Here is a 19,874-nt window from a genome sequence, read left to right on the forward strand (position 1 = left end):
ATAGTATGTACTGACAACGCATGCAGGACCCTCCCGGAAGCAGTGGGTAAGACCATGTGGAAATAAAAGAATTATTTTCATGATATGCATGCCCTGGTGGTCGCTAATCTGCTGCTTAATACCACGCAGTATCAAACCATGCCATTCACGCCAAACGCAACCCCCAAATCGTATATCGTTTCTAACAACTTACAGTACACTTGTCAATCATCTTCAGCCTCAAAACTTGATGTCGAAGCTTGTTCCGCAACCACAACTGCTAGTCGCGGCCGGGTTGTCAACAATCTTGAACTCGGAACCGATCAACTTGACTTCGTAATCTATTCTGCTACCCTTCAAGGCATCGAGACTGAACACGTCCATGACTACACTAGCGTGGGATTGGTCACTGATATAGCTGAATACTGTATCATCTTCGCGAAGATCCAACGTGGTCGGATTATTTGATTTCGAGGGAGTAGATGACGTAGGCATAGCATTTGGATCTGCAGATGAAGTATTCAGAGCAGGCGAAGATTCTTCTTGGACAGCATCCTTTGAGAAGAGATCTCGGGATATATTGGCGGGAAGGTCGCACAGAGACATCACATATTGGAACCCATGGCAACCGCCTGACTGGACTTCGACTCGAAGAGCAAGATTTGGATTGTTTTCTTTCTTGCGAAGTTGTTGCAAACGCTGTGAGAAAGTTGTTAGCATATCATTCCATCTTAAAATGAGGCACATAAAATAGGAAGGCAATGATACATACATCTGCAGCACGCGGTGTGATTTCAATCTTCTGCTCTGTACCATCATCATTCTTTTGTGGATTGAATGTAGTGATGGTAGCTTTTCGTGTCCTAGTAGTCGAGAAGCATCTCACGGGATTCCTTAGTATCCCATTCTGTTTGAGAGAATATGCCGACTGCAAGGGAGTACCCAAACGTGGAACAAGAAAATCGAAGACTGGACGCGGGGTGTTTTGGTGGAATGACCGGGTTGTTGTGGCGGTCTTTATAAATCCTTGAACTGCCGATGTGGGAATTGTAGAGGTAAGTCCAGCACATCTACGTGTAAGAGATTGGGTCGCCATATTCAACGGGAGCCAAAATCGTAGTATTGGACGAAGGGTAGAAGACGGGAGAAGTTACTGCGTTCGAAAGCTTGTAGGTGCTAGGTTATCATCAAAAGTTACAAACATTGCTCAGCAATAGCGGTCAAGATGGGCACTATTTATTCGACCGCAGTTTTGCCGACTGAACCAGGGAGTCAAATCAGTTGATGACATAAGTCAAACAAAATAATAATACTTTGTACCATCCGATGAACAGAATTTTGTATGTCTAACCAAACTCATGGAAAAATCTTGTATTGTGCTTCTATAGACATATCTCCGAGACATATATTCAAATTCATATTCATATTCGTATCTATGCTAAGTAATGAGTATCCAAATTTTCTCTCCATTGCTATTGTCGGCGCCATCTATAAATAGATTGGAGATAAAGCTCGGTCCATACTCGCATTCATCCTCCAACTTTCATGAATCCGAGGTGCATACAACTTGACATCAAATTGACCCTTATAATATGTGACTGTGATGGTATGATGATTCTAGCTATATATATCAGGTAAGAATATCCTCTAGAATGTAAGTCAATTGTTCAAATCATTCATCTCTCGTTTTTCTCCTTACTTTGTTTCCATAAGATCGTATAACCTATCGTGAGCTCTGCTACACCTTACTACATTTCAAACAACATTTCACTATCCAAACCAATTAGACCGACAGCAGAATGGTCACCATTAATGCTGTTCGGGCTTCGAATGTCGCATTCAAAGCTACAGGCACTCCTGGTATGGTTGCCGTGTTTGCGGGTGCAACATCAGGTATTGGTATGGGTACATTAAAAGCATTCATCAAGTACGCAAATGCTCCCAAGGCGTATATCATTGGACGATCCGAACCAGCTGCAGGGTGTCTACTCAAAGACCTGAAACTTTCAAATCCATCAGCATCACTGAACTTCCTTGAAGGCGAGATCTCTTTAATCAAGGAAGTGGATAGACTTTGCAATGAAATTAAGAGGAAAGAAGAAAAGGTCGATATCGTATTCTTGAGCGCAGGCTATTTGTCCTTCGATGATCGGAATGGTATATTTAGTCATAGCCTCCTTTGAATCTACCACGTATTGACACTGTCTAGAATCATCTGAAGGGATTGACATCCCTCAATCTCTTCGTTATTATTCTCGTCTCCGTTTTGCCTACAACTTGGTTCCTCTTCTGCAAGCCGCTCCCAATTCCCGAGTTATTTCAATCTTAGCGGGGGGCCAAGAAAATCAATTGATCTTGACGATCTCAAAGTAAGGCGAGATTTCAATATGATTAAAGCAGCTAGTAGCGGAACAACTCAAACAACTCTAGCGTTCGAAGAATTGGCGAAGTCTAACTCTCGTATAACTTTCTTTCACAATTCTCCTGGATTTGTGGATACTGGGGCTGTTGGTAGATTGATGTTTTCTACCACGGGTTTTTATGCCATTCCATCAACTTTCTTTAGATGGGTAATGTTGCCTTTTCTCAACTTATTCGCAACGAGTGTGGAGGAAGCGGGAGAAAGAGGATTATTTTTGGCAACTAGTGCGAAGTACCCACCTGCCGAAATAAGAGAGGGGGCTAGTTCGGGCGTGAAGCTACCTGCGGGTGTAGAGATTTCAAGGAGTTTGGCGGTTGATAGACATGGAAGTTCAAATGGAGTTTATAGACTCACGGCGGATGATGAGAGTGCACCTGATGGTGACATCTTGCCGGATTATAGGAAGAACAATGCAGGAAGAGTTGTCTGGGAGAGCACAATGCGTTTTTGGGAGGGAGCTTTGGAGAAGGCATGATGACTCCAGAAAAGGCTGGACTGTCACGCATGGGCCTGTGGATAATCCATCGTTATGATAAATAAACATTTTTTGATTGAATTTTGTCAGCAGGTCAATGAATCTTCCATAAAACACGATTGAAACTCAATGTATGTTTTTCTTGTCCTCTATCTCCGAAATGTTGGATATCGATCTGCATTGTCCAGGCGGCACCAATAAAAATGATTTCGAAATAGTCTTGAGAAATTCTTTCATGTAAAGAAGTAATAGCATCAGGTTCAAAGAACACGCGCAAAATAGCAATACTAATTCCTCTCAACGTTCTACTTCGAATTTGACAATCAAACGATTTCTCTCACTCACATACAATCATCTATTTAAAAAGATTAGCAATACGAAGATAAACAAGCAATATGTTCAAGATGCAGTTTCACTTGACCGACATGTTAAGATTGGAGAATTCCGGCAAGCTCGCACGAATCAAGATCACTTGACCAATTGTCATTCCACTTGTTCATTCGACTCGAGTCGTATACGTATATTGCTGGGAAGGGCCATTGACGATCGGGATATGGTTTGCAGTAATAGAGACTGTGTGCGTAGACTGGACATTGAAATAAAAATTACATCTACCTCTGTAGTCATTACGATCTAATTCTAGCAGACTTTATACTCGTTCAATGGAAAAGATACAAAGTAAATGGATGGCTTGGGGACTGAGGGATTCCAACCTAGCTGATGAAATGGGGAGGGCTGGATATGTGTGAAATACCGAGAGGCAATTAACAATCATTCATCTTCATCAGCAATGTGTTGGACAATCAGTATATTGATATGATTTGAGTACTGCTATATTTCAAGCCGATATTGAAGTAGATAGTTGTCCTCATTGCGAAGACTATTGATTGAGCCCGAAACCTTACGACGAAATTTTCATTCAGAGATTCAAGGTACAAAGCTACTAGGTATGTAAAAAACTTGATTGAGGATCCAGAGCGCCTGAGCTACGGGGACCGCTGAAACTTAATGTCCACGTGCTTCAAACATACTGAAGTGGTGCCATACCTGGCATGTCCGAGAAAAGCTTTGCCTTCAAATTGATCATTACCAATGATCAATACTGAGCAATGTTAAGAATAGTATAGCAATATCAAAATACTTGTAGCACGTTTTCTCCATCTACATTACTCTCGAGGAACTAGTGTAACATGCAGCAAACATGGATCTGTAAGCCCAACCCCTAGTATTTTATAAATATCTTACCGTGTTGTAAAGACTTAGATGATCAAAATACTACAATCAACTCGAATAAATTGACAAACACATGCACAGTTTCTGCATCCGTATTGGGCGGCGTGAGCAGTCTACCCACGTGCAGGTGCAAGAGCCGTCTGGTACTTTTTCTCCTTACCAGCGCATATTCGCCTTGCGAGATAACTTATTCCTTGGCTCAGTGGTGCGATTATGCATGTGTCCTATTGAATATTCTCCTATTTTCCTTTTATCCATAGGGTAGTGGCCATGCTCTGTAGTACAGATTGCCCAGAACTCTTGGCGAAGATGTTGTACGACGAGTGTCGGCCTTGGACAATATAAAATCTTGAATATGATGAATGGTCGTAAAGAAAACAGGCAATGGTGTGAACGTGAAGGTTAGAATTGACTGGACTTTATTCAGAGCTTCGTATTAAAGGTGCAAGAGACCAATTGAAACTCTGTTCACCATGCTTGATGCACATCGAAATGATACAGTGAACAACACTAAATCTGTGACTGCGAAGTCAGTGAACTTGACAGAAGCTTCAGCAACATTTGTATAGTTGAGATTATGATCATCAAGTCGGACTGAAATCGAGAATGGGCCCCGCATCACTGCATAACGTGGGACAAGAGCATTTAGATAACTTAAAGTTTATAAATAAGTGCACTTGACACACGAAGGTAAAGATTTTGATCGGCTTGATTGCCATTGCGATGACATCCTATCTCTTCAGGTGGTCATTTCTAATTCCCGTGTGCCATCAGCAGATACTTCTCCAAGCTTTGCCTTCCAAGCTATATCCATTGCTTCTTTGAATGCCTCCACAAACTTCCATACATCCTCGAAGCTGTTGTATAAAGGGGCCGGCGCCACTCTTATCACATTTGGTTGTCTTTCATCTACGACCACTCCTCTCAACTCTAGCTCTTTCATGACCACATTCAACAATCCATCAGCAAGTTGGAGACTCAGCTGAGCACCCCTCTGCTCTCTATCCCGAGGTGTAACGATCGAGAACCTACTCTTTTCGAAGATCGCTGTATCTAAAAGCATATCCTCCAAATAGGCAGTCAGCTCCACAGATTTCGCCCTCAACATCTCCATTCCACCGGCAAGTTTGAATATCTCCAGAGATGCATTTAGACTCGTGATGTCCAGCACACTTGGATTACTCAATTGAAACCCCGCAGCGCCCGCTATCGGTACGAATCGATTCTCCATGGCGAATCTCGTATTCTTGTCATTGCCCCACCAGCCACTTAATCTATTTACAAAACCTGCCCCCCCATCTGTATTCTGTGACGAAGCAGACACTTGAGTGTTCCTTTCATGAATGAACATTCCACCGATGCAACCCGGTCCTGAGTTTAAATATTTGTAAGTGCACCAGGCAGCTGCATCGACGTCCCAATCGTGAAGGTAAAGTGGAACATTTCCAACTGCATGAGCGAGATCCCAAATGACAAATATGCCGAGATCTCGAGCCCTGCGTGTGATGAGGGGTATGTCAAATAACTGGCCTGTATAGAACTGAATACCTGGGAGTATCAAGATCGCTGTATCTTTAGCATGGGTTTCAATGGCTTTGAGTATGTAATCTGTGGAGAGTGTGGATTCAGTAATTGAACGAGACTCCAGGGTGATCATCGATGTAGCAGGTGAGAGGTTGTGATGCCGGATCTGCGACTCTACGGCGTACTGTATGTAATTTAGCCGGCATAAACGATTGGTGACGAGCGCAAAAGGGGCAACCCACGTGATCTGATGGAAATGCCTTGCTTTCCAATATGATTTTGTGCCTACCATTAACATCAGGATTGTAGAATGCGGACATGAGAAGGTGTAAATTGGCAGTCAAAGTCTGCATTACATTGACCTCCGAAGGTTCCGCACCAACAATAGGAGCAATGTTCTCCGAAGCACTTGAATCTACATGTAGCCATGTTGGCAAAGGCGAATCGGAAAGGGGTTTGAAATGACCAAATACACCTTGAGTTGCCCAAGTCTTGAGATATTGTTCTATGCGAGTAGAGGTAGTACGCGGCTGTAGGCCAAGAGAGTTTCCACAAAGGTAAACACAGGGATCGCCAGGAGAGGAAGTTCGAGACTCTAAGATGCCATTTAGTTAACAGAGTCAACTACCTAGAGTAGAATCTCGTACCTAAACTTGACAAAGTCCTGGCTTGCAAATCAGCCGTAGAAGGAATGAGGAATTCATCTCTGATCTGACGAAGAGGATCCTGAGCATCTTGGGACACAGCATATTCTCTGCTGTTCATGTGCTGATCTCGTTGTCCGTGCTGATCCTGTTGCTCATGACCAATTTGATTCTCTGGGGAAGCCATGAGACAAAGAGAAACGTAATGTAATTTGAATATGCGGGTTAACTGCACTATTACCCAACGATGGAAAGGTTGCGTTAACCTAGCGGTGTAGCATAGAACACTGTGGAGTACTATATGAAGAAATTTGGGATTCAAATTGCGTGCCGTGAAGAGCCTAGGGTGAGTTTCAAACACGGTGAATCGGCGCTTATTGAATCAAGAGTCTCTTTTAGCGGCAGGTGACACAATCTGGGGTAAGAGAAACTAACACGGTCCTTGGGAAGCTGGGAAAGTATGAGACTCAATGGTGGAATATTGTCTTATTGACCTTGTTTGAACCTTTGGACCCAAGTAATGGCATGGACCGATGTGTAATGAAAAATGCAAACTCTTAGTCATGAGATTCTATTAAATTCTCAATATACAATCCAGACTCCGAATGACGACAGGTGTTAAGGGATGAGGAAATGCGTTTGTCACAGTCAGGAGACGAATGGGCGAAAAATGAAGTTCTATTGGATGTAGGAGATGAAGTTTGAGTAAGGTTGACGTTGGAGTATGATTTCCTGGGGGTAAGAGAAATCAATTTGGGGAATAGTAAATGGCGGGGTTGACGAAAGAAACTTCTAAGCTAAATTGAAAAAGGGAAAGCGTGATTTGGAAGAAAAGAATGGGGAATTATGGAGAACAATGGCAAATCATGGAGAAATGAATGGGAAAATCTTGATTGATTGAAACTTGCCATATGGAGAGCACTACTGTCCCCATTGCTCTCTCTCACCAATTACATCTTGACTTGTTGATTCGCTTAGGTCATGAATTTGCACGGCGTTCGTTGTCCTTTCTCGTTTGCGTGATTGATTGTTGTTGTTGTTGTTGTTGTTGTTGTTGTTGTTATATGAGTCTCACTATTACTTATTTTAATATGGTTCGATCTAATCGAATATCTTCTGGTTTGAGATATCCCGGTCAACTCTATGGCTTTTTTGCCAAATTTGGAGGTCTGATGGTCATGAGAACGAATATCACGGGATCCGTGAGGGAATTAGTCATTTCGGCTTCGTGTTTTGGAGATCCGCGATGCGAGACTGGGGAAATGACAAAATCTAGACAGCGAATTTGTGGATTGTGGTGGATAGAGAATGCGGACTTTGTTCATTCTTCGTGGGCCTTTGTTTTAGGCTTCAAGGGCTTCTTCTTGTTGTTGCTGTTGTTGTTAGAGGAGTATCTCGAGTATGTGGTTAGGGTAGTCCGAGTGTTGAGAGTAGATTTTGGTTCATGCAACTAAATGTGAATGATGACTCGTGCGAGAGAATAACCTACTTGGGTAACGTCTCAATATGAATAATCTACTGCGTATGGCATCTTATTTCTTTTGGCCTTGCGAAAGAACGCTGTCGTGGAGACGGAGTATTTGGAGATATTGTCAATAGGTGGACTTTCCGAATGCTTCTCTGTGTCCTTTCCTTTCCTTTTCCTTCCTAAAAGTATCCTCTGTATAGAGATTGTACGACATGGACATGCACCAAGCATACTATAAAATATCAGGGTACAGCATATCCTTGGCTTGAGAAACCATTCGTGGCTGGGCAAACTGGGGCTTATACGGACGGACCGGTATTGAGCATTGGAGCATTCAACCAAAAATAGATTCCAAAATTGCCTCAGATCTTCCTTTTGATTACTTGGGACGCAGTTACTTTTACGAAATCGGCTTCAATGAATTCGAGGCTACCCAAGCAGCAATATCATTTTTCAGTACCCTACGGAGGATGCATTCATTCTCCACCCTTTCCAGCATGTCCTAGGGAGATAACTTCATGGGGAAAGGGATTAGACCTTACTCCTTACTTTCGAAAGAGAAGGAGATGTTGACAACTAATCCTCTTTAGGAAGATCAAGTGATAAGAATAGCCATTCTTCTGGAAGAGATATGGAACATGGAAGATTAAAAGACCCAACGGAAACATACTTTGTACCTCGTAGTCCGTAGTTCGTAGTTCGTAGTGGATAATTCGGATAACGGACGTCTGTCTACGTTTGGACCGTACACAAGCCACGCACGCTGCCACCGCACTGGAGACTGGAGTTTTGATGAATTCCATATCGACTGGCACGTACCTAGGTCCACCAGTCCGCCGTGTAGGGATGCAATATACCTCAACACGGTTAATGAGTAAAGTCAATTAATAAATCATCCTACGCTGCTATCTATCTATGTATCTACGATATGTATGTATTTGTCTATCAGCTCACAGGGTTCAGCACAGGGTTGCAATATCTAAGATGTGCCTCGAATAACCGCTTACCGACCAGCCAAAGCAGCACGACCAGCAAAAAATGGATATCCGCTCACCCACTCGAGCCACTTACCCATTAATTGGGGAAGGAGACAGGGAGAACAGACGCTAAGGAGCGGTAAACATCAACTGTACCTTACACCTTACTAGATCGTCAGGTACCACCAACGAAATTCCCGTCCGAACAACACGAGCGACTAGCCACTAGGTAGGCAATCGTTGCATTGGAACCTGACCTGAACATATGTCAAACCATACCGAAAGAATCCAGAAGAGGGCAAATCAAAGCAATCGACCACTGCATGAGGCAAGAGGCAAGAGGCATGGGGCATGAGGCATGAGGCATGAGAGGTGTGAGAGGAGAGGTATGAGGGGAAAAGAGTGAGAGAAAAAAATATCGACCCAAAATTAAAGCCCTCATTTTTTGAAACTTTTTTATTACTCAATTGAGACTTTTGAGTTTGACGTAGGGAACCTTGGAAAGTAGGAGATGTATCATTTATTATAAATTGATTCACTTGCTGCTGCCACTTTGTCGTTTGGAACCTTGAAAGGGCGAGCATATCAAGATCGATATCAATATCAACCTCATTCATCCTTTACTTTTTTACTCCCTTCATCCAGATATAAATAACCAGAGCATTCCAGCTCTTTCTCATCTTATCTCGAACTCTGACTCAGATTGTTCCTTTCTTTTTCCTCTGCCCTCTGCCTTTCTCTTCTTATCTTTGAAACAAGCAACAACAATCGTATTGTGTCTGCATATATCACTCAATACGAGGAATGCAAGACGCAAAGAAGCATTTTCAATCTATATCCTATTCTTAGTTCTTCACTGTCACCGCTCCTCCCTCCCCCCTCTCTCTCCCTCCCAACCATCTACCTGTCATATTGTCTGTGGTTGAGCAAAAGATAAGACTATATTCACCCCCTGGAATACACCCAGCATTCGTCGTCTTTTGGATTGTCAGCCCTGCTTAGTACGTATCTGAAGTCCCGCTATGGTGTTCAACATCCCCTCTAATTTGATCAAATAGGCTTACGGTGACGTGACGATACGTATCGAAAAAAAAAAGTCTTTATTCATTCAATACTTTGCAACACGCAATTCGCCATACGGCTTCTAGATCGCCCAATAAAATTTGTATCCACCTCTTGAGCCGCCTTCGAATTCACTAAATCTTTTGAAACCAACCGTTCCTAACCGGGAGCCTTCCATACATTTGACGACACTTCGTGGTTCCAGTAACTTTTAAATCGAACACAACTACCACACCACCCACCACTTACCAACTTACATCTCTTGTAAACTACACATCTTTGAAAAAGTACAAACTACCACCACACCTTTTTCGCACATAATTGGTACTGGTGTATGTGATACAACTTTATCTCTCAGGTACGTTTTTAATCCGTGGCGCAGATCTTCCATTCCTTTTTCTGAAAGCCCACATAAATTTCCTTATCGCTTCCTATCAAAATAAACGCCTCCATTGCCCTAGGAAACATAGGCTTGGCGCTGTCAGGTTCCCTTTTTACGAACTTGAAGATTGAATAAGTCCAAATTTCTATCTCAAACAACCGCCCTCGGACTATTCTGAGATCAAGGTTGCTCTTGAAGCGGAATCGACTGATAAGCATCCTTCCCTAGCAATGCAGGCAATGCAAGTAATGCTAAGAAATGAAGCGGTCAAGGAATCCAGGAGTTGCATTGTCAACATGATTCCTAACTCCTTTTCCATTCATTAATTGGCCCTTTCTTACCGGCTTGCCGATATAGATAGGCGTTGATGACCTGCTGCACTTTTGAATCTATCTTCACTTATTTTTCCCTTTTATTCACACATCTCGTGCAAGTCATCTAGCGGGCGGTGTTTTTCTCTACATCACAACCACTAGTCACAATGGCTACGGTTCTTTCCCCCATCAATACTGACTCAATGGGTGCTCTTCAGCAGTTTCCCGCATACGACGAACAGTTCTTTCTTTCCACAGAAGAAAACATGGCTACTATCAGTAGTTCAACACCTCGTTCTCCCCATAAGTTGGTGGAGCAGATCATCCGAACTCCTGGTCGACAACCTTCACCACAACCAACACATTTCAATATCCCACACAGAAATGGCAATGGAAATGGACACCGCGTCTTGCGTTCCGCCACTGTTGGATATGTTGCTCCAGAATTCGCGGGTAGGACAGAACAGATGGTTAAAGGTAAGTCAACTCTGGCCGTGATGAATGTACAACTCTAATTCCCTGAAGTGAGAGAGCAGATCAGGGCAATGAAATGGATACCGGCTGAACTCATTGACGCACAATTGGAATGGTTCTATAATGAGCTTGGGATCGACGATGTCTACTTTCAGACCGAGAGCGTTGAAGCCGTCGTCAGCAATATAACCTCGCTTTATGCTGCAAAGGTTGCTGCATTTGCTCGCGAAGACAAACGTCAAGAGATCAGATTGGACATGGAGTCTTCAGATCATGCCATATACATTGATACTAGCGAGCCCGGTGTGAGTGCAATTGGTGGCCCACGATACGAGCACAGATTAGAGGCCAAGTATTTGGATACATCCTCGAATCAACTCTTCCGGGTTGAGAGCTTCCGTTCCACAAGCAACTTGTACAGTGGCTCCGCCCCAACAAAGTCATCGATACGCTGTTACTTCGTCTATCAGTGCCAATTCGTTGACTCTAACCCATCACCCAGCGAAACTCGCCTAGAAGTCATCAGTGACAGAATGTTTCTAGCAAAATCTACCAACAACACGAAGCAGATCTATCAAGAGATCATTGAGCTTGCTGTCTCTCGTACCGGGCCAGTCATCGAGGTCTTTGATATTGAGGACTCGATTGAGAAGAGGTTGGTCGTAGCTTTCAGACGCAGAACAGCCCTCGGTTTGTTCAGTGCTCTGAGTGACCTGTATCACTCATACGGAGTAACAAGCTCAAGAAAATATGTTGAGCAGTTCAGCAACGGTATCACTGTCATGAGTCTTTATCTCAAGCCTGCAAGCGACTTGACAACAAAATTCCCTACCCTTGAACAGTCTATCCATCAAATCACCAAGGAGATTTCCCTACTTTACTGCATACCACAGAACAAATTTCAGGCATTGTTTGCTAGTGGACGCTTAAGTCTTCAGGAAACAATCTATGGTCATTGTGTTTGGGTCTTCGTTCAGCACTTTCTCAATCGCTTGGGCTCTGAGTACTCTTCATTAGTATCTGCATTGGATCCAAACAACAGCTCCCATGCCGAGATTCTATCTACCATTAAGCGCAGACTGCGCACCGAGACTTTCACTGCGGATTACATTCTCGAGATCATCAGCAATCATCCGGAGCTTGTCCGTTCACTATACGCTTCGTTCGCAAACACACATCTTACCCTCGGCCCTGGATACAGTGAGGACTCCATTCCACCTTCACCATCTGGGGACGTTCTCAACGATAAGGAACTCAAAGAGCTGATCTCGAGGACTGTCAACAATGAACACGAAGACATGGTCATGACTGCGTTCCGTATCTTCAACAACTCCTTGCTGAAAACCAACTTTTACACTCCTACGAAAGTTGCTTTGAGCTTCCGTCTCGATCCCTCATTCCTTCCTGAGATCGAGTATCCTCAGCCATTGTATGGCATGTTCTTGGTTATTACATCCGAATCACGTGGGTTCCACCTTAGATTCAGGGACATTGCTAGAGGTGGCATTCGAATTGTTAAATCTCGAAATCGTGAAGCATACTCCATCAATGCTCGTTCAATGTTTGATGAGAATTACGGTCTAGCCAATACTCAACAACGCAAGAACAAGGATATTCCGGAGGGTGGATCCAAGGGTGTCATTCTTTTAGATGCCAATCAGCAAGACAAAGCCAGTGTAGCTTTCGAGAAGTATATTGATAGTATCATGGATCTTCTCTTACCGCCTTCGTCCCCTGGTATCAAGAATCCCATCGTTGATCTATATGGCAAGGAAGAAATTCTTTTCATGGGTCCCGATGAAAATACTGCTGATCTTGTTGACTGGGCTACTGAGCACGCGCGCAAGCGAAATGCTCCATGGTGGAAATCTTTTTTCACCGGAAAGTCACCCAAGTTAGGCGGTATCCCTCATGATAGTTACGGCATGACATCATTGTCGGTCAGAGAATACGTCAAAGGCATCTATCGAAAACTGGAACTGGACCCTAGTAAAGTTCGAAAAATGCAGACGGGTGGCCCAGATGGTGACCTGGGAAGCAATGAAATCTTGTTGAGCAACGAAACTTACACGTCGATTGTCGACGGCAGTGGTGTTTTGGTTGATCCACAGGGTCTCGACATTGATGAGCTCAAACGCTTAGCTACGAAGCGTGCTATGATCTCGGAGTACGATCTCTCGAAATTGTCAAACGAGGGCTATCGTGTTCTTGTCGACGAAACAAACGTCACCCTACCCAATGGGGATAAAATCAGTAATGGTACAACTTTCCGGAACACATTCCATCTCCGTGACACTGGCATCACTGATGCCTTCGTTCCCTGCGGTGGTCGTCCAGCGGCCGTCGACCTTTCCAGTGTCAACAAGCTTATCAAAGATGGAAAATCGACCATCCCATACATCGTCGAAGGTGCCAATCTTTTCATTACCCAGGATGCAAAGCTACGATTGGAAGAGGCAGGATGTATCCTATTCAAGGATGCTTCTGCGAACAAGGGTGGTGTGACATCATCATCTCTGGAAGTCCTTGCATCCTTGAGTTTTGATGACGAGAGTTTTGTAGAAAACATGTGTGTGGGAAGCAACGGCCAGGCTCCGGAATTCTACAAACAATATGTTAAAGAAGTTCAGGAGACTATAAAGATGAACGCCGAGCTTGAATTCGAAGCCATCTGGCGAGAACATGAACAGACCGGAATCCCTCGAAGCACCTTGAGTGACACAATCAGTGTTGCTATTACTAAACTTGACGAGGAGCTTCAAACATCTGATCTGTGGAGAGATGCGAAATTGAGGAAATCAGTGTTGCTTGATGCCCTGCCGCAGTTGCTATTGTCTAAGATCGGCCTCGACACGATAATGGAGAGAGTAAGTTGATCTGACCAGATTGCTAGAATCACCCAGCTAACATAAATAGGTGCCTGACAACTACCTCCGTGCCATCTTCGGTAGTTATCTTGCCAGTCGGTTCGTCTACGAAGTCGGCAGCTCACCTGGTCAATTTGCTTTCTTTGACTTCATGTCCAAGAGATTGGCCAATGTCCGACCCAGGTCTCCCTCTTTGTAAGGATCGCAAAATCAGTCTGGTTGTTATTGGAGTTTTGTTGTGGGAAGGAGTTATTAAGGGACTGTGGGGTGGGGACTCTGGTTAATGCATAGAACAGGCCTAAACAGGCATACATTGACAGGATGCAGAAGCTAGCATCGCACTCTTTGATTTAAGTTTTTTTTTTTGGCATTACAGGAGTTTGAGTGGTAATGACTGAATGGAAATTTGGGAAGGGTAGTACAATCAGAAATGACTTTCATTTTTCCGTTTGTTGATGGCTGCAGGTGCAGTCATGCCTATCAGTGGGCAAACAACTATAAAGTAGAAGTAAAAGGAAAAGCATCTTTCTGTCTCTTTTAGACCCTTGTGTATAGAGTTGGATATGTATAATCAATGATATTTATATTACTCTCCTTGATTTTTCCTTTGTTCGTTGTTAGAATAGATCATGGAATACTTACTCAGATGTATATTACTGGGTACTTTTAAACATAAAATTATACTAATCTTCATACACTGCAGGAGATTATGACTTGAATAGATAGTAGCAGGTACTAGAGAGGACCTGGAGTGATCAGACTTCTATCAATAGTCGGCTCTTGTAAGCGGCTTCCTAGTACTCAGTCGGGGAAAGCGACTGTCCTCTTACTTTTTTTAATAGGTATCTCATTCAATTCCCAGAATGACTTCATAGTATTTCAATAATGTTGAGTTCATGAATTCATGATTTCACTGAATTAGATAATATAATTTGTTCTTGAATTTTTTTTGAACAGGGGCAACCGCTTTCCTCTAGTGAATATCAGAAGGCCGCTTATAACAGTCGACTGATAGCTCCTTATGAGTTCATTTACTCGTTCTATTAGGGTTTTTAATCGACTTAGATCTAAATAGACATAAAAAAAACTACTAATAATTAAATTAGCTGTAATATATCATACGGACATTTTCATTGAAAGCGATTTTAGCTGATAATAATTGGATTATTCACATTGCTCAATTGTTAGATCTATAACCACAAGTTATGTTTTAAATGCAGATTTTGATTTAATGTACAATAATCTAAACGCCATCAGAAAAAAGAAGAATATTGATTTCGATTTTAAGAGAGAAGCCTGTTTGAACCATTAAACTTTTATTTAAGGAAATTAGAAATTAAAAAACGAAAAAGATTGATTTTTTTCAGTTTGATATAGGAATTCTGGTTGGAATTAGAATATAGTATTTCATATTATAATAGTACTAGTCATTCGAAAAAAAGGATCTAAGTCAACGAATTTGTAGGACTGTTAAATTATTATAACAATTGAAAAGAAAAAAGAGATTTCATGAATCTAAAAACCAAAAATTATTCTTTCAAACGACTAGTCTATCAAAACGTTAATACAATAAAATCGGGTTTCCAAATTGATATTATATTGACTATTTAGTTTCAGTCAAAAATGAATACCTAAAGTCATTTATTAAAAACATGTCAATATAAACATTTAAATTTATTCTCACTTGTGTTTATATTTATAATAAGAATATTTACAAATTTATTATTATTTAAAGGTTCTATATATTGAATTAGAAAGCTAATATAATGTATACATTTCGCTTTAATGATTTAAAATCAGTTATAATTGAAGAAATGTATTATGGTAATCTTGATTCGATTATTTTTCAATAAATAGTCAATTTACAATAAAAAATGTTACTCGATATCATATTTCAAATCAAAATATTAAGATTTCTTTTTGTTTCTTGAGAGAAAATCTTCTTTAACAACTAAATTCAATCAAAGCAATTATTTGAATATTTGTTATAAGGAGATGATATATTTGATTATATCAGAGATGATACTAATGGAATGAACTTCTTTTGTTGAATTAATCGATTTTTATGGAAATTTGTAATTTAAACCTTTCTTAACAAAATAAATATCGTTCATAATTATTCAAAAAATAAAAATCGGAATATTGGATTTATAATAATTATGACTGTATATTTGTAAACCTTCTATTAAATCGGAAACTATAAAACTGCAATAAATCATGAGTGATAGATTTATGAATGTTGATCAAAATTTCTTTCAAAATTAGACTTATTCCAAATAAAAAAACCATAAAATAGGATTGTAAAGAAAGAAGCAAGGCTTTGAGTAAAGAATGTATATCAGTGATATGAGCTTATAATATAAACTTTTAATATCGACTTATACTCAGCGAAATAGCAAAAGATACATCGTATATATTAAAAGTAAATACAATTTCCACAAATTCCGATTGAATTCTATGACTTGGAATTATCATTTATTGAAATGATTTGTATATATTTCAAGATATTTATGAAAATTGAGTAAAAACCTGAAGATAAATGTCATATTAAAGTTAATGAGTTAATAAGAAAAGGTACGATTTGAAAATATATTTAAAATTTTATATATTGACCATAGAAATGACGTATCATGAAAGGAAACACTTTTTATCTCCCTTATCTTTCAATTGTATATTTTAATAATCTACTTATAATTAAAAAAAAAACTTTTATATATAATAGAATCTGATTTTGAAACATCTGAGTTATTGAAAATTGAAACCAAAAAAGGTAATCTAAATATTTAAAATTTTATGCTTGAAATCTCTAGAAGTGAATTTACTTTTTCAAAATTAATGATTTTTGATGAATTTTCATTTGAAATTCAGATAAGTTCTACAAAATTTGAGAAACTTCAATAGAAACTTTATTATATAGAAAACATTATAGTATCAAACGATATATCAGATTTTTGTTATTAAAATGCTCCAATTAAATAAATCAATGAAAATGGAAAAATAATAGAAAATAAGCACTTTTCAATTCAACTTCAATTCATTCGATTTCTTAACATATTACAAGTATTATAATAATTCATGGGATCGATCAATGACAGTTTATTTAATATAAATTCATAAAAGTCATAGTCAATTTTGATATATACTATGCATCTTCGATTGTTTTGCCGAGCAAAATGAATTAACAATATGGATTACCTATATGGATTCAGGAGCTCTCAATAGTATTGGATTTGATATGAACAAACATTATTAAGTCAGAGTTCAATCAATGAAATATTTGAAACAAAAATTCAAAGTATATTGAAAAACATATTCTGATATATTTTGATTGATTGAAATGTGTGATGTCTTTTAGATTTTTAGATTTTTAGATTTTTAGATTTTTAGATTTTTAGATTTTTAGATTTTTAGATTTTTAGATTTTTAGATTTTTAGATTTTTAGATTTTTAGATTTTTAGATTTTTAGATTTTTAGATTTTTAGATTTTTAGATTTTTAGATTTTTAGATTTTTAGATTTTTAGATTTTTAGATTTTTAGATTTTTAGATTTTTAGATTTTTAGATTTTTAGATTTTGAAAGATTTGTTGCAAAAAGACAGATCGAACATATATAAACAACCGTATAGTTTGTAAAGATGAAAATAGTTTCCAATATATGAATATACTATGAATAAATTCTCAAACTTGAAATTTTATATTTTAATTCTTTTGATGAAAGTTCAAGGTGTTGGAATATCTTAATCAAAATCACATTCTATGTTCAAATAATTCAAATAAAATTGCATGAAGATGGAAAAAGTACCATATAATAATATACAAATTTTAGAAAAGGTAATGATGTAAGATACTTGATTTTCATCAGTTTTGAAATTGTAAGAGAATATAGAGAATTATGTAAGGTAACTGTTTTGTACTCAATATGTATACTTTCATGGAAATTATTACTTTCCATAACTAAAGTTGACTTGTTGAATATTATAACTAATCTATTACAAAATATATCAAGGAGATTTCGTCAGAGAACAATGAATGCTAATTTATGCATTTCAAAACGTTATTCGAAAATAAACAGTAATCCATCACCCTCAGTAATAATATCACTTATGAATACCTTACCAAGTATTAGAAAATTCATTACAAGAGTCCTTTAAGAAGTATAAGAATATATCAAACTATAAATATAATCATTATAATGTTTATTTTCACATGCAAAGATTAATTGATATTTTAAACGATCACTTGTTTGTTGCCTGAGGTAAAATTAGTGGTATTGAGATATTATGAAAAACTAAATATGTGTTTGAAAACATATAAATAAAACATATAATAATCAGTATTTATAAGTAAAAGCCAATTCAAGTTAGATATTAAGGTATACGGGTACTTGCTCTCATACCATTACAGGTCTAAAATACTTATAAATGTTATGTTCAACTCACTTCTATACCATTTATATTTTGACATTTTATAATTAGAATCTATATATGAAATTTGGAATTGTAAGTATAGAATTTACGATGAGGAGTTACCCAGAATCTGAAATGAAAAGCTAGAATCTAATTTATTTAATTGAGATTTGAGCTTCTAAATAAAAAATTTAATTGTTGAACATAACTACCAAATTTATAATACACATTTCAGCTTTTGAATTTTATGAATTCTAACTCTCAAAGTTATGGACTCTGATTTAAAAACTATGGAATTCATTTATTATATAACGTAAGTGTATAGAAGTAGATTTAGATTAATCTTAGTAGTATGAGAGTAGATAGTTTCATTTTTGGTGGTATTAGGGTAATTTACTGATAATTAAAGAGCAAAAGATTTTTATCATATTATTATATATTATTCGAGTAAATTATCAAATATATAGAATCTTGATCAAGAGAAGGAGAAAATGAAGCATTCTTAATATTAATAGATATCAATATAGACTTGTGTAATTCTAAAGAATTGAGTTAATATTCTCAATAACTATAGTAGGAATCAGAGATGATTAAGTTTTCTTTTAATGAAGATTCTGAAAGAAAATTAAATTAAATTAAATATATAGACCAAACCAGATATTAACGTGATTTTAAATAATTATATGTATTCTGAGCATGGGGTTTTGATCAAATGAGATTTGATATTGTATCAAAATAAATCATTATATTTAATTTTAATTGTATCAATTGATATTGTAAAGAGATTCATATTAATGAGAGAATAAGACATTTAACAGTTTTTCTATTTCATGGAATATATCATTAAAAGTTCAGTAAATGCAGAGGCAGTTTTATTATCATTATATTATTCAGAGTTATTTTTATGCTATCTATTAAGGTAGAAATATTAATATCGAGATATTTAAAACTCCAATATAAAGACAGATGATATCATAAATGAACCTTGTCGAGTATAATATATAATAGTCCAAAGAGAAGGGTATCTTAAGAAAGTATATATTCATTCTATATTAAAAATATAAATATTCTAATTCTACAATCACTTTTAAATAAGATGATTGACAAAAAAATGAATCTATCAATGTTATAACAAGGAGAAATCAATTTCGTTTAATTGTTCTTTTTGACAATCATTATTCTGGAAGTATGTTATAATCATCTTGATTTTTTATAGAAAGCAGTATCTTCATTATAAAAATATAAAAATTGTTAGCTTTATAAGAGAACTCTAATGTAATCGTCGATATTATAGAAACAGAGTTCTATTTTTCGATACAATTTTATCAGATTCGCTAATCAAAGTATGCTTGAAGGGATAGTTCTCGTAAATTTTTCGATATTCAAAGATTTGTTGGAACAGAATGTCTGTTTTTTTGGAGATTGATAAATAAAACTAGATTTTAATACTCAATTGAAACTTTTGACTCAGCTATATATTACTAAGTATCAGATTAATCTTTATCAAATATTCAAGTATTGACATAAAATAAACTGTAAATTTTATCGTTTATTTATATTTAATCATTATATAGATTGTGCATAATACCATCACCTGGGCATCTATGTCAATTAAAAGATTAATTTAATAGTATTATTTTATATTG

At 38.1% G+C, this 19,874-nt stretch overlaps 4 protein-coding genes across 4 annotated transcripts; 2 read left to right on the plus strand and 2 right to left on the minus strand.

The window, feature by feature from the left end:
* Positions 1-219: 219 nt before the first annotated feature.
* EAE97_000774 (uncharacterized protein) lies at positions 220-1,075 on the minus strand (the record flags this gene model as incomplete). The annotated part of the gene is made up of 2 exons (XM_038871284.1): positions 220-678; positions 752-1,075. 2 exons carry the CDS (start codon positions 1,073-1,075, stop codon positions 220-222), a joined length of 783 nt encoding a protein of 260 aa, XP_038738645.1.
* A 703-nt stretch (positions 1,076-1,778) lies between these two features.
* EAE97_000775 (uncharacterized protein) lies at positions 1,779-2,876 on the plus strand (the record flags this gene model as incomplete). The annotated part of the gene is made up of 2 exons (XM_038871285.1): positions 1,779-2,136; positions 2,350-2,876. 2 exons carry the CDS (start codon positions 1,779-1,781, stop codon positions 2,874-2,876), a joined length of 885 nt encoding a protein of 294 aa, XP_038738646.1.
* Positions 2,877-3,714: 838 nt separating this feature from the next.
* On the minus strand, positions 3,715-7,021 carry EAE97_000776 (uncharacterized protein). The gene is made up of 4 exons (XM_038871286.1): positions 6,713-7,021; positions 6,281-6,650; positions 5,876-6,228; positions 3,715-5,817 (listed from the first exon to the last, which is right to left on the minus strand). Exons 2-4 carry the CDS (start codon positions 6,462-6,464, stop codon positions 4,849-4,851), a joined length of 1,506 nt encoding a protein of 501 aa, XP_038738647.1. The 5' UTR covers positions 6,465-6,650; positions 6,713-7,021; the 3' UTR covers positions 3,715-4,848.
* Positions 7,022-10,647: 3,626 nt separating this feature from the next.
* Positions 10,648-14,489, plus strand: EAE97_000777 (uncharacterized protein; the record flags this gene model as incomplete). Its single annotated transcript, XM_038871287.1, has 3 exons — positions 10,648-10,957; positions 11,006-13,821; positions 13,871-14,489. 3 exons carry the CDS (start codon positions 10,648-10,650, stop codon positions 14,018-14,020), a joined length of 3,276 nt encoding a protein of 1,091 aa, XP_038738648.1. The 3' UTR covers positions 14,021-14,489.
* Positions 14,490-19,874: the final 5,385 nt, after the last annotated feature.

This window comes from Botrytis byssoidea (genome assembly GCF_014898295.1).
Source record: "Botrytis byssoidea strain MUCL 94 chromosome Unknown BBYS_001, whole genome shotgun sequence".
Lineage (NCBI taxonomy): Eukaryota > Fungi > Ascomycota > Leotiomycetes > Helotiales > Sclerotiniaceae > Botrytis > Botrytis byssoidea.

Bases quoted from the DNA above. Each gene is read 5' to 3' on its own strand.
- EAE97_000776 (XM_038871286.1), bottom strand. From the start codon at position 6,464: ATGGCTTCCCCAGAGAATCAAATTGGTCATGAGCAACAGGATCAGCAC. The intron at 6,229-6,280 runs GTACGAGATTCT...ATGGCATCTTAG, and splicing joins CAGGACTTTGTCAAGTTTAG to AGTCTCGAACTTCCTCTCCT. The intron at 5,818-5,875 runs GTGGGTTGCCCC...AATTACATACAG, and splicing joins AGGCATTTCCATCAGATCAC to TACGCCGTAGAGTCGCAGAT.